General features: G+C 36.0%; 1 protein-coding gene and 1 pseudogene across 1 annotated transcript in view; both read left to right on the forward strand.

Annotated features, from left to right (window-relative positions):
* Window positions 1–14,622, forward strand: part of ROBO2 (roundabout guidance receptor 2) — a 622,866-nt gene that overhangs the window by 52,722 nt on the left and 555,522 nt on the right. Inside the window, exon 2 of the mRNA XM_062175939.1 lies at window positions 10,553–10,879. Coding sequence (XP_062031923.1) covers window positions 10,553–10,879 — 327 coding nt within the window. The remainder of the gene's footprint in view (window positions 1–10,552; window positions 10,880–14,622) is intronic.
* On the forward strand, window positions 4,090–4,190 carry LOC133752769 (U6 spliceosomal RNA; annotated as a pseudogene).

Below are 14,622 nucleotides of genomic sequence, written 5' to 3' on the forward strand. Positions count from 1 at the left end.
TAAAATAATTCTTTTTTAAAAAAATAAAGTCTTTTAATTCATTCCCTTTTTGGAGATGTGTTGATACTTGCCACTTCTGCTAGCTGGCACAAAACTTTGAAGAGCAACCATTATGAAAGTATAGTTTTTTTTTTTATTAAAAGTATGAGCATTACTCTAAAGTGTGTGCCATTAAAAATTTTACTTTATATTCACAGATTTAAATTGCTATTCATTATCTTTTCTTTGAGATGTGTCCTTTACTACATCTTTGACGTGACTTAAAGAGAGCCTTAAAGAGTGAAAGGGTATTATGGAGTTAGTAGCAACTTACTTTTCCATCTGCCTCAATTTTCTGATGATGAAATACTACTACTAATTTTTTTTATTCAGAAATAAAATCAACTCCTGTCATTTAGTGCACGTGGATGGTGCTGGAGGACATTATGTTAAATGAAATAAGCCAGGCATAGAAAGAGAAATACCACATATTCTTTCTCATATGAGGAAGATGTGAGAAAAGAAAGTTGATTTCATAGTAGAGAGAATAGTTATTACCAGAGGCTGGGAAGGTTAGGGAAGAAAGGCAATTTAGTGAAGTTGGGTAATGGATACCCACATAAAATTACATGAGAGGAATAAATACTATGTTCAATAGCATAGCAGAGTGACTACAATTTACAGTAGTCCATTGTATGTTTCATAAAGGCCTAGAAGAAAGGAGTTTGATGACTCTCAACTAAAATAAGTGTTTAAGGAGATGGAAACACTCATTCTGATTTAGATCATTACATATTACATGCAAGTAAGGAGTTATCACATAGATCGCCATAAACATGTACAAGTATGTGAATAAAGTGGGTGATTGCTAAAGGTCTTATAATTAATCATACAATGGTTTAGGGAAAAAACAACCCAAAGAGCAAAAATTCCTATTGCTTAGGACTTTCTATTTCAGAATTCCCAAATATGAGTCAGAAGGTGGGATGACAGTAAGAAAAGACACCATGAAAACAAGGCTTGGACCTGTGTTCAAAACTGAGAGAGAAACTTCAGTTCATGGATAATCTGCTTTTTCCCTCATTCCAAAAATGGGGCCCTGGGAGAAGATGATCTTGTGTACTTCAGTTTTATGTCTGTTGAATCTTGGAAACTAAGTAATAGGGACCTGCTGAATGCTGTGTTGTATAACCAGATTTCAGGATCAGGGCAGTCTTTTGAATTTGACAAGAATCCTCTTTTACCCATATGAATTCCCTTTCATAATCTTAAGGTTTTGGGGCTAGGACATGGAAAAGCTATATTTACATTTTATAATAAGTAGTATTTCTAGGCCTTAATTTTTTTTGTCATTTCTAATTTGAACATACTTTTGATAACACTACACTGCTGTGCTTCTGAAAATTTGGGAGTTTTATAAATTTGTTTAGGCCATTGGCAAATCAGAAAATCTCTTGAGAATGTTTTACCAATGCTCAAATAAGTTTTCCAAATGTTGACCTTCTTACCACATCTAATCACATTGTAGGAGTTATAGGATAATCCAAATAATGATCTCATAGCCCTTTCCTGTTCTTCCTTCTTCATAAGCAGTGTACACAGGAATTTCATAATCATAAAGAGTTCAATGATGGGAAACTTGTAGAGACAGATTTGATGGAGTGATGAGTCCTCCCTTGATTCTACTCCGTTTAAAATTGTCTTAGCTTACTGATACCTGTGGTCAGCATTTGCCGAGCCCTGACACAGGTTTCTTTGGGTGGAGGAAATTTTGAGAAAGATTTTTTATGACAAAAGGGAAAGCAGTAACAAATTTTAATTATTTTGAAATCTAATGATAAGCTCTCAGCCTGGTGTAGGTTAATCTACCAACCAGTGAAACATCAAGAAAAATGACCCTCAGGAAAAGTAAACACTTGTCAATGTGTCTAGAGTTTTACCAGCTACATTTCAGAAAGAATATTTGTAATAGTTTACAGAAAGGGGGGGAAAAAGCTGTAGTAAATGTTTATTACCTACCATGGTAATCTCTATATTTTAATATTGTAACATTGTTATTTGATTTATGCCTGATGTAAGTCCGATTCACTAGTTAATAATAATGATATTGATAAAATAAACTACAGTACTACAAAGTGCTTCCTCTTACTGTGGCATGTTAGGGAGTCTTTAGCTCTTTATATAGTACCTTTGTATGTCTTAAACTAGTACATGAAAATGTCACGCAGTCTCTCTGGGTGCTTTTGGGACTGGAGCGATCAGAATCTTCTGGAATTAATTTGACTAGGATAACTTGTGGAGAAATATTTCTTTTTTTACAAACTTTTATTTAGTAAATATAAATTTCCAAAGTACAGTTTATGGATTACAATGGATCCCCCCCACCAACTTCCGTCCCACTCGCACCCCTCCCATCTCCCGCTCCCTCTCCCATTCCATTCACATCAAGATTCATTTTCAATTATCTTTATATACAGAAGATCGATTTAGTATATATTAAGTAAAGATTTCATCAGTTTGCACCCACACAGAAACACAAAGTGTAAAATACTGTTTTAGTACTAGTTATAGCATTACTTCACATTGGACAACACATTAAGGACAGATCCCACGTGAGGAGTAAGTATACAGTGACTCCTGTTGTTGACTTAACAATGTGACATTCTTGTTTATGGTGTCAGTAATCTCCCTAGGCTCTAGTCATGAGTTGCCAAGGCTATGGAAGCCTTTTGAGTTCGCTGATTTCAATCTTATTCCGACAGGGTCATAGTCAAAGTGGAAGTTCTCTCCTCCCTTCAGAGAAAGGTACCTCCTTCTTTGATGGCCCTGTTCTTTCCACTGGGATCTCCCTCACAGAGATCTTTCATTTAGGTCTTCTTTTCTTTTTTTTTTTTTTTTTTTTTTTTTCCCCAGAGTGTCTTGGCTTTCCATGCTTACAATACTCTCATGGGCTCTTCAGCCAGATCTGAATGCCTTAAGTGCTGATTCTGAGGCCAGAGTGCTATTTCTTTAAAAACACCTACTTTATTATGAAATGGGACTCACTATGATATACAGTTTTAAGAAATAAAAGCAGACCCTGCATAGAGGTTTTGCTGAAGAAAGTGAACTTTACATTTTGTCTCTGATTTGTTAAGGATTTTTTTTTTTTTATTTGATAGGTAGAGTTAAAGACAGTGAGAGAGAGAGAGAAAGGTCTTCCTTCTGTTGGTTCACTCCCCAAATGGCTGCTATGGCTGGCGCTGAGCCAATCCAAAGCCAGGAGCCAGGAGCTTCTTCTGGTCTCCCATGCGGATGCAGGTGCCCAAGCACTTGGGCCATTCTCCACTGCCCTCCCAGGCCACAGCAGAGAGCTGGACTGGAAGAGGAGCAACTAAGACTAGAACCTGGTGCCCATACGGGATGCTGGTGCCACAGGCAGAGGATTAACCAAGTGAGCCAGGGCACCGACCCCATGTTAAGGATTTTTTGTGCCATCAGAGAAGTCTGAAATACATTGCTTGACTTGTGGAGAAACTGAAAGTTGATAGGGCTATCTAATTTGGGAACGAAAGGCAAATCTTAGTTTAAGGAAATGCTATCTTCCAGTTGAGCCATGAAGCAGGAGCATGTCACTTCGAAACACACGAACTGAAATCAACAAGTGTCCTTCTAGGTGCCTTAGCTTCCTTTACTATACTATGTAATTGAAATCACTTCTTGAAAACCAAAGTTTTGTGGCACTCTGCAGATGAATGATTATTGGCCCAACAAAACTGCATGTAACTGTGTTCATGCATTATGACTTACATTGCAACTTCAAAAAATTTGAAGTGCTAATAAACCATTCAGCATTTTGAAAATTAAATATTTTACCAAAAGTCATTACAAAGTCATTGTTCGAGGATCCCTGAGAAGCAGAAATAATCCATTATGTAAATGTGAGTGCTTAGAACATTATTCAAAGATGCATCTGCATCCGGCTGACTAATTGGATGTTGCTGTGGAATGCCTACATCTAGCCAAGTCCAAGTGTGTGATGATCTCTGGAGAAGCGTGATAGAATGCAGCTTTGTTTCTGATGTAACCTGTTCAATATGAAGACTAAGAAGCCATATTAAAAATATCCCAATGCTTTGACAGCATAGATATTAAATTTAGAACAATGCAGAGATTGGTATGGCCCTTGGGCAAGGATGACAGTACAAATTTGTGAAGTATTCTATATTTTTTTTTTAAAAAAAGTGACAGGCAATTCTGACATAGTCTGAGAATCATACTTTGAGAAGCAGAGAAGATGGTTTCTTATAATTACTGGCATTCATTTAATACATTTTACAGAAATCAACATTAGAAGTGGGGTTTGGGGGATTAGCCTAGATACTTTGTACTTTTCCATTTGTTTTTGGAGAAGTATGGCACATTCTGGATTAAAGATAATGAGTTTTAATTCTACCTTAATTAACTATGCTAGAGAAGTCATGTGATTATTTCATAGCTTACTTTCTTCAGCAATCAAAATAAGCATTTGAATGGCATCTTTAGTGTCCTTTAATTTCCATTATCTTTCTTTTATAATAGATAAGAAAAGTTGAATAAAATGTTTTTAATTAAAAGCGGACCAATTCCAATTAATACTTGAATATAAAAAGATGCCAAGCTTTTTTGTTTTTTTTGCTATCATCTACAAGTGAAGTTAGAAATTGTAGTTTTTCTGAGACATTGTTCTATCTGTTCGTATTGGGGTCCTGATTATCATTGCATGTTTGATATTAATATTACCATCAAAGTAGTTCTTTATTGGAGAAAAGAGTTTTGCGATCCTAATAAAATAAATATAAATTGAAATGAGGTGAGCATTGGAATGTCATTGAACAGGTGCTCTAGAGTAGGGATGGCAAATTTTTTGTGTAAAAACTTAGATAAGGATCTCAGACTTTCTAAGCCCCAGAAGATCTCTCTTCCTCTAGTTCCTCTTCCTCTCTTTCCTCTTCCTGTCCTCCACTGCCTTCCTTTTTCTTCTTTGCTCCATTTTCTTTCTTTGTCCTCCTCCTTCACTTTTTCTAAAAAATATTAGAAATCTAAAAGTATTCTTAGCTCAGTCTCAGGCCAAAACTAGTTAGAGCTGTAGCAGTGTTCACAGAATTCAGTGTGCACACCCATCCCTGGTATGAAGTGAGTCTTGTTAAAACTCAGATGCAGATTTCACAGGTCTTGGGGTGAACCTCAGAGCCTACATTTCTAACTGTATTTGGATGAAATGGGTGTTGCAAGTTGGGAACCACACTTTAACCATCAAAACTTTTCAGGTTCAATGGTTTTATGGCACTCTGTGTGATGAATAGCCCTCTCTTCTGCTTGGAATTTGAATCCCCCAATGAATTCGACTGACAACTCAGCTTTGTGTTTTTTGACCAAATAATGGAATTAATTTGAACAATTTTGTAGAATTCCCAGTAGTTTAGTGGCCCCCTGATAATTTTAAAGGCTTAGACCTCTTTAGACATTTGCTGAAAGCTATTCCACCTCCCTTCCTATTCCACCTCCCCTCCTACACAAAAACTAAATTTCAAGGAATTCATAGACTGATCTAAGGCTTATCCATTGGCTCCCGTCCTAATCATCACTGTGTAATATCTAAATTTAAGGAGGTACAGAATTAATTCCCATGTCTTTAATTGCATTTTAAAATTTAGATTGGGGCTGTATTTTTGTACACATATGTCTTTCTGTCTATCTGGGTGATGAGACCTTTCAGTTTTATTTTAAACATTAATTAGCTCTTGTAGGCCTGATGATGACATTTCACAATCTTTATAGTTAGAAATGAACTGCTGTTAGGAATGAACACACATTTACTTGGTTGTGGTGTCTTTTTCCTTGTTACCTTTTAAAAACGTTATTGAGATATAATTCATACTACAAAATTAACTTCTTTAAAGTACATAATAGTTATTATATCAACAGAGTTGTGCAACCATCACTGCAATCAGTTTTATTTTCATCACCCCCTAAAGAAATCCCATCCTCTTTAGCAGTAACTTCCCAATTCTCTTTCTCCCTCCAAGCTGTTTCCATTCTCCAGTCCTAGGCATCCACCAGTCCACTTTTTATCTCTATTCTAGACATTTCGTAGAATTGGAATCATAAAATAAGTGGCATTTTTTTGACTGGCTGCTTTTGTCTTCAATGTTCTTTCATGTTGTTGCATATATATTAGTACTTTATCCCTTTTTATCACCAAGTAATATTCCATTATATGGTTATATCTCATGTGTCTTCATCATGGACATTTTATTCAGTAGATGGACTTTTGGAATTTTTCTACTTTTATGAACACTGAATAATATTGTTTGAACTTTCTTGTAAAAATTGTGTGTGAATATATGATTTCATTCTCTTGAGGATATAAATAGAATTGCTGGATCAGAAGATAAGTATTTTGAGAAACTTCCAGATTGCATGCCAGTGTGACTGTCTAGCATTCCTTGAGGCTTTCAGTTTCTCCATATCCCTGACAATATTTGTTATTTAATATATATATATATATATATTTGAATTTCACTATAACCATTTCAGAAGACTGAAGTGAAAATCAGTGTGGTTTTTTATTTGCATTTTTCTCATAGCTAATGATACTGAGCATCTTCAATTCTTTTTTTATTTATTTGAAAGAAGGAGGTAGAGATTGAGGCTGAGACAGACAAAGATTTTCTGTTTGCTGGTTCACTGCCTTAAATGCCTACAACAGCCAAAGCTGGACCTGGCAATTCAATCCCAGTCTGCTGTTGTGGGTGACAGGGACCCAACTTCTTGCGCAATCCTCTACTGGCTCTCAGGGTATGCATTAATTAGCAGAAAGCTGGAAATGGGAGCCCACACTTGAACCCATGCACTCTAATATGGGATGTTGGCATCCCAAGCTGCATCTTATCTGCTTTGCTAACTCATCCTGTTGTTAAGTGTCTTTTAATGTGTTTATTGATTGTCTAACTCCTTTGTCTATTAAAATCCTTTATTCATTGAAAAATTTTGTGTGTAATTGATTATTGAGTTCTTTATTCTAAATACGAGATTACATCAAAACGTTTGTGGAAATTGGAATTAAAGATGAGTTTCTTTTGGTGCAAAGAATTTTTGAAATCTATGCATTTTTTTGGTAGTATTCATTTTCCATGAATATTTTGGAGACATTTCTTTGCCTGGATTACAGAAATTTTTGTACTGAAACAAGGTTACCTTTAATTCTGTTTGCCATACCCTCATATATAAGAACAATTATCTGAGTGCTTATTGCGTATGTGTGTTTTTCTTTTTTTTTTAAAGTTGATTTCCATGTATTTGAAAGACTAAGAGAAAGAGAGGGAGATCTTCCATCTGCTGTTTCACTTTGGAAATGCATGTAATAGCCAGGCCTGGGCAAGGTAGAAGCCAGGAGCACAGAACTCCATCCTGGCCTTCATGTAGGTGGCAGGGGCCCATGCACTGTAGCCATCATCTGCTGTCACTCAGGAGGCATCAGCTGGCAGCTGGTTTGAAAGCGGAGTAGCCAGATTTGAATGGTTCTCTGAAATGGGATGTGAGCATCACAAGTGGTTGCTTAACTGCTGTGCAACAATGCTGCCCCCTAAATCTTATTGCTAAATTGTTTATGTACTTTGTCTCTTTTTCTCTTCTAAGGCTCTTATTTTACATTTTATTTAATGAATATTAGTGCATTTCAAGTAGCATTTTGTCCTTATCCAGGCCCACTTCCAAATAAGGTAGGGTACTATAAGATATAATAAGTAGCATCTGAGTTGGATAGGACAGTTGATATCCTTCCTTTTTATAATGAAGCAATTGCTTTTTTTCAGTAGAGCAATGCAGATCACTCATCTAGGAGTTTAGACAGAAATGAGATGGATGTCTAAATCAGATAGCCGTTCCATGAAAGGTGACATATAACTCTGGATGGATTTTAGGATGAAGTTCTATGGTGTGTTCAGACCTCTACATTTGAGAATACCACATTTCAGATCATGATGAGCCATTCATGTGTAAATAACTTTGGAATATGTTTTATGATGTCTTTTAACAACAGTGGTTACTTTCTATATGCTGTAAATTCATGCTGTTTTAGGGACCCAGTGCATATGATCTGTCACCTCCATGACACTGATGCTCAGTGTGAATGCCCATCATTTTGCTTTGGTTCACTTCTGTTCATTTGAAAATGTTGACCTTTGTACTGCAGATGACTCTGGCTTTGGCACCTAACACTTGTAATGTGTATGGTTTTTTTGTTTGTTTGTTTGTTTGTTTGTTTTTTGTATCAGAAGTGATTAAAAAATGGAAGTTGGCAACCTTTAAAAGTTAATCATCATCAGAAAACAGAAGATTCGTTCACAAGCAAATTAGCTTCCTTTTATTAAAATAGCATTTTCAATTAGTAGCGAAAGTGAACTGAAGTAACATAGAGGAGTAAATATTACTGCTGTTTATTGAGCAGAAATGTGCTAATATTAGTTGATTGGTTTGGAAATTGGAAGACATTCTTGTTCTGCTCATCATCCTACCCCCAGTGAAGGGGATTTTTCTCAGCAGTATTTGCCAGGGTATTTCCAGAAATAACGAGCGCTGATACTGTAATATGTTGCTTGGGATATTTTTAACTTATAAATGTAATTTTGATCTTGGTATACAAACAGGCTCTGCTCTCCCCATATCTTATACCCTTCATGGGCCTCTCTATCTTTGTAATCACCTGAAAGTCATTGCTCCCTGTCAGGCTTCCTCACAGTATGGTGTGAATCTGAATCCTGTCAAACATTTGTACTATGATTTGCTTTAGGGTTCCCTCTATTTTCCTATCTTCAGTGCTGTTTCTCCAAATTAGATTCTTTTTAATCTTCTCTTGATCCATTTAAGGTCCTCTCAACTGTCTTTTTGTCTCTATTGCTATACATCTTGTGTACTGCAGACCAAAATTTCTTGCAGTGCAGATAGTGGTGTCAGCACCTTGTCAAAACTCTTGGAGTCTTACAGTATGAAGGCTCCACTCCTCAGCGTGGTATTGAAGTGCTTGGATACCAGACCAGTCTCGGGCCCTGAGACTCCATTGCATCTGTACCACTGGAGCTTCCTCCCTGACTGTGGGTGACCATGCACCTATTCTTATTTCTCTGCCCTTTTACCCATCATGTCCTTGCAGTCTCAGTACCTCTCCCTCAGTTGTTGTCTTCTCATTTTCTTCATGTCCACTCACATCTACAGCTTATGGGTTACAATGGCTTCCCCCTCCCAAAACTTCCCTCCCACCCACAACCCTCCCCTTTCCCGCTCCCTCTCCCCTTCCAATCACATCATGATTCATTTTCAATTCTCTTTATATACAGAAGATCAGTTTAGTATATATTATGTAACGATTTCAACAGTTTGCCCCCATATAGTAACACAAAGTGAAAAAAATACTGTTGGAGTACTAGTTATAGCATTAAATAAGAGTGTACAGTACATTAAAGACAGAGATCTTACATAATATTTTTTTTAAAAAAAATTAATTAATTTTCTATGCCATTTCCAATTTAACACCAGGTTTTTCCTTTTTTCATTTCCAATTATGTTTATATACAGAAGATCGATTCAGTATATAATTAGTAAAGATCTCATCAGTTTGTACCCACGCAGAAACACAAAGTGTAAAAATACTGTTTCAGTACTAGTTATAGCATCACTGCACATTAGACAACACATTAGGGACAGATCCCACATGGGATGTAAGTACACAGTGACTCCTGTTGCTGACTTAACAATTTGACACTCCTGTTCATGGCGTCAGTAATCTCCCTAGGCTCTAGTCATGAGTTGCCAGGGCTATGGAAGCCTTTAGGGTTCGCTGACTTTGATCTTATTCCGATAGGGTCATAGTCAAAGTGGAAGTTCTCTCCTCCCTTCAGAGAAAGGTTATGCTGAAAGTAGAGTTCACTTTTTCTTTTTTTTATGCATATTTTATAACTCTTTGTGGCACTCATTGCATTTTAACATAGTGACTTATACTTTGACCCACACCTTGGTTCAAATTCCATTTCCAATGCTTACTTCTTCTGCATTCCTGGGCATGCAGATCTGATATCCTAAGCTTTGTCTTCATCCATTATATTGGGACGATACGTGTACATAGTTTGCAGGTCTTTTACACTGTATAACACAGTGCCAGCTTGGTAAGTGGAATCTATGTTTTCTGAGTTCTTGCCTACTAGACTTTATTCCTCAGTAGGTTAAAGTTAAAGGTAGGAAATTAGTCTATCACATCTTGGTATCCATCCCAATACGTTGGTCCCAGATGAAAATCTCTTTTACTTTGGCTTGGCATGAATCATGGAACATGCTAAACTCCTGTGAGTTAATATATTAATACGTTGCTATAATGCATCATTCCACAGAGAAGTTGGAATGGCTTATGGGGTGCACAAAAAAGAAAATAAGATATAAATGAAATTAATAGCATTCAATTAAATAATTGAAGCACTTCATTTCACCGTTAGAAACCAAAGTGAAACAGTAGATATAGGAAGGAAATGTTAACGCTTGTCTTCATTCTGTCCTGTTGTAGGATCTCGTCTTCGCCAGGAGGACTTTCCCCCACGAATTGTGGAACACCCTTCAGATGTCATCGTCTCTAAGGGTGAACCAACCACTCTGAACTGTAAGGCGGAGGGCCGACCAACACCCACCATTGAGTGGTACAAGGATGGGGAGCGCGTGGAGACAGACAAAGATGATCCCCGATCGCATAGGATGCTTCTGCCCAGTGGATCGTTATTCTTCTTGCGCATTGTGCATGGACGCAGAAGTAAACCCGATGAAGGAAGCTACGTGTGTGTTGCAAGGAACTATCTCGGCGAAGCAGTGAGTCGAAATGCATCTCTGGAAGTGGCATGTAAGTCAGATCCTCGTTTGCACGCTCACTTTTATTTATTTTTAGGAGGCTTTTGTTCTCATAGATACTTCACATGGAAAGACAAAAAAGCATACTGCCCAGTTTTACTTTGCCCTTTCTGAGGCAATCTGGTCAAACTAAGGTCAAGCTACGTGTTGCAGCCAATCTGTTGGTAATAAATTAATGTGAGGATTATGTTAAATTAAAGCAGGATGATGCTGTTCATATTTAAAATTTGAATTATTAATGAGAGATATAATCAAATATTAAAGTTTGATGTTAAATGAAAATATGTGTAGCTCATCTTCACATACAAGGGATGAATTTAATATTGTACTTCTCTCTGACAGCTATTTATAAATAACAGTGTGTGACAATTACGTGTATGTGTGTGTATGTGTTGTGTAATTTGCTTGTAAAGCTTTTATCAGACAACTATAAAAAGAACCTGTTCTCTTATTCTTTAGATTATTTTCATTCTTACTTCCTAGATGAATTCAGGAATCATTTCCCTAGACATGAAGGGTTGACTATAACAGCAACAATAGCCACTACTTTTTTTTTTTTTTTTTTTTTTTTTTTTTTTTTTTGGGGTGGTAAAACTTAGAAGAGATCTGCTTTCTGTGAGGACAGAGTGTTGATACTTAGGAGGGTTTCTCATTTGTTCTCAGTCCTGGAAATCGGCAATAGCTAATGATGTGCTCTGATTGTGGTGTTTTTCATCAACTCATTTACTCATTGGATATCCAAATAGCAGTGGTACATCAACATATCAGTGTGTTGCATCTGTTTGAACTTTGGCTCCATATATCCATGGATTGTTTCTAGCACAAATATAAAAATATGATATTTTTTTCTGATGGATTGGTGAAGATTTGGGATCATAATTTAAATACCATACAATGCTGGTTTTAAATGGTCTATTTTGAGGATATATTCTATGTGGAGTGAATTGTAAACATAGTGAATAATTTCATTTGTACCTAAAATTATTTTTACTCTTTAAATTTCTAGTTGCAGATTAGGTCTTGGTAGAGAACATAATTTAAGGACATCAGGATGCCTGGAGTTTATTTTTATAGCTGGGAGGGAAAATGATAAACATTAGCTCATGGTCTCATGTCTTCAGTTGAAGTTGATATTTATCACATGCTACATGATATCATACTAGATTACAAAACTTTTATAGAGGTGTAGAGAAATCCTCAACAACATAACATTGCCATTTTATATACAAGCCTCTTTTGGTAAAAAAAATTATACTATTTCTTATGCTGAAACCCCAGTGAAAGCTGGTTCTTAAGCAGCCAGTCTTCTGATTTCTGATTTCTGTCAGGAAATTGGGAACTCAATGATGCACGTAAAGAGTAACTTCAATAGAGAAAGACTAGATAAATCCTAAGGATCCACATTTTTTGTGAACCTTGAGATAAGGACATTCTGATGTTAACTAGCATTGGCAATTTGGAACCAGTTAACTTCATTTTTATAAAATGATACTTCAGATAACACTTAAGTGCAGTTTTGTGAGATTTTTAAATACATTCAAAAAACCTCTCGAATGGAAATATTCCTAATTATTCCATTTTTATTTTGAAATATCTTATTTCTGGAACCATTTAAACATATTGAAACATTTCGATGCCATATTCTATTGATTTTTTTCCTACAACAAATCTCTTTGTGGTGAATAATGGCAGGCATTAGTCTCCAATTTTGTAGATGAGGAAAATGAAGTCCATGGTATTTAAATGAGCAGGATTTTGATAACAAAAGGGAATGTAAGACTGATCCTGATTCTTCCAATGTTTAGTTTTAGAGAGTTTCTTTTTATTAAGAGAAATGATGTAAAATGAAATCTTTTCTGTTTGCTAATAAACTTTTTTATCTACTCAACAAAGAAGTACTTGAAATCTAACAAATTTTACTTTATAAAATTAGAGTTTATCTAAGTTGGTCAGTGATTTTAATCTTTAGTCGTTATAAACTTATTTTTCCCTGAGTCTTAGATTTAAGTTTCTCCCAACACATCTTTTATTTTATTTCATCTAAAAGGAGTGCTGTATTTCCTAATTGCATCATTAATACTGAATCAGACTGTTTCAGGGGGAAATTTACATCATGGTATTTTTTCATGTAATGCAACAGAAGCATTTTTTTTATTTTGAAATAAATGAGCTTTAAGAAATGCATGACCTATTGAGGGAAAACAAGAAAGGTTCCAAATTGGATTTAGCTGGTGAATAAAATTCTTCTAATGCTATGTCAACAGTTCATGCCATTTGAGGCAATACAAGATTAAATAATACTCACTTACATGTTGCTCATCTTTTTCCATTAACTCATCTGTCTTCGTTTTCCTTATGTATTCCATAAAACATTAATATGGAAATTTGTATCTAAGCATTGGGATTGTCCAGTATTTATTGGTTACTAAGGTACATTTAAAAAGTTATAAAGGAGCAACTGCAGATTACACAGTTGTTTGGCCTTCATATTTTAGAACAGTGAACATATATGCTCAATCATGGTGTCATGTCTTCACATACTAACAAATGGAAAACGGGAATCTACTGGAAGAGCTGTTAAAATACAGTAATGAGGAAGGCACACTGTAATCTCAAAGAGCTCTGCCTGTCAGAATGATGCATATGTAAGCAAATAATTTTAATCATAAATTAAAGAGACAAGCAGTACAGCCCATTATAGAGACCTCTAAAAGATAGTAAGAAACTCAGGAGGGAGAATATTTGATGATCTCTACAGAGATGAATATGACAAGGTTCTAAGGGGTACATTATTTGAGCTCTAATATGAAGGTGAAATGAGAATTCTCATGTGGAAATTGAAGTGAAATATCACTCTGGTAGAGAGACTAGAAATCTAACTGAACACTGTGTATTTGCAGAACTGTGGGTACCTCAATATGAGATTGGTGGATAGAATATGTTAGGAAATTAAGCATGTGCAGAATGATAAAATTTGGACATTTCTTATGGGATAAGAAAATCTTTGAAAAAGAATTGCAGATTGTGTTAAAGGGATGATCATTGAAGTCAGAAGTAAAGAATTTGTCAAAAATTCAGTATGAGATCGATGCTGGATTGTGAGCTGAAAACAGCAATGAAGATTGACAGGAAATAATTTGAGACATATTTATGAATTGTAAGGAATATTATTTTGGTATCAATTTTGGGAGATAGAAGGTGATTTATGGTTTTTTTTAGCTGAGTAACTGGTATATATTGCTAACACCCATAAAATGAAAGGTGAGAAGAAATAAATATAGTGGGAATAGGAGAGTGTGGTCAGCTTTGACTGTACTGTTGACTTATCAGCAAGATATCAAGATTAGGATGTCTCAAAATTCTCAGATTGATGTCACGAGAATACATTGAAGTAGAGGTTTGGGAAGAATTAGCAATGGAAGAGGCTAAGGCTTAGAAGGTATCAAACTAATAAGATATGGCTAGCTATGTGGTAAGAAGAGCAAAGAAATATTTTTGCTACAGGTTTATGTATGTATGTACGCACGTATGCATGTGTTTGAAAGACAGTGATAGCATGCGTGTATGAGAGAGACATAGCAAGAGATCTTCCATCTGCTGGTTAACTCCCCAAATGACTACAATAGCTGGGGGTGGGCCAGGCCAAAGCCAGGTGCCTGGAACCCCATCTGGGTCTGCAACATGGGTAGCAGGGTTTCAAGCATATGGACCACCTTTTGCTCTCTTCTAAGGCCC

This window comes from Lepus europaeus, chromosome 2 (genome assembly GCF_033115175.1).
Source record: "Lepus europaeus isolate LE1 chromosome 2, mLepTim1.pri, whole genome shotgun sequence".
Lineage (NCBI taxonomy): Eukaryota > Metazoa > Chordata > Mammalia > Lagomorpha > Leporidae > Lepus > Lepus europaeus.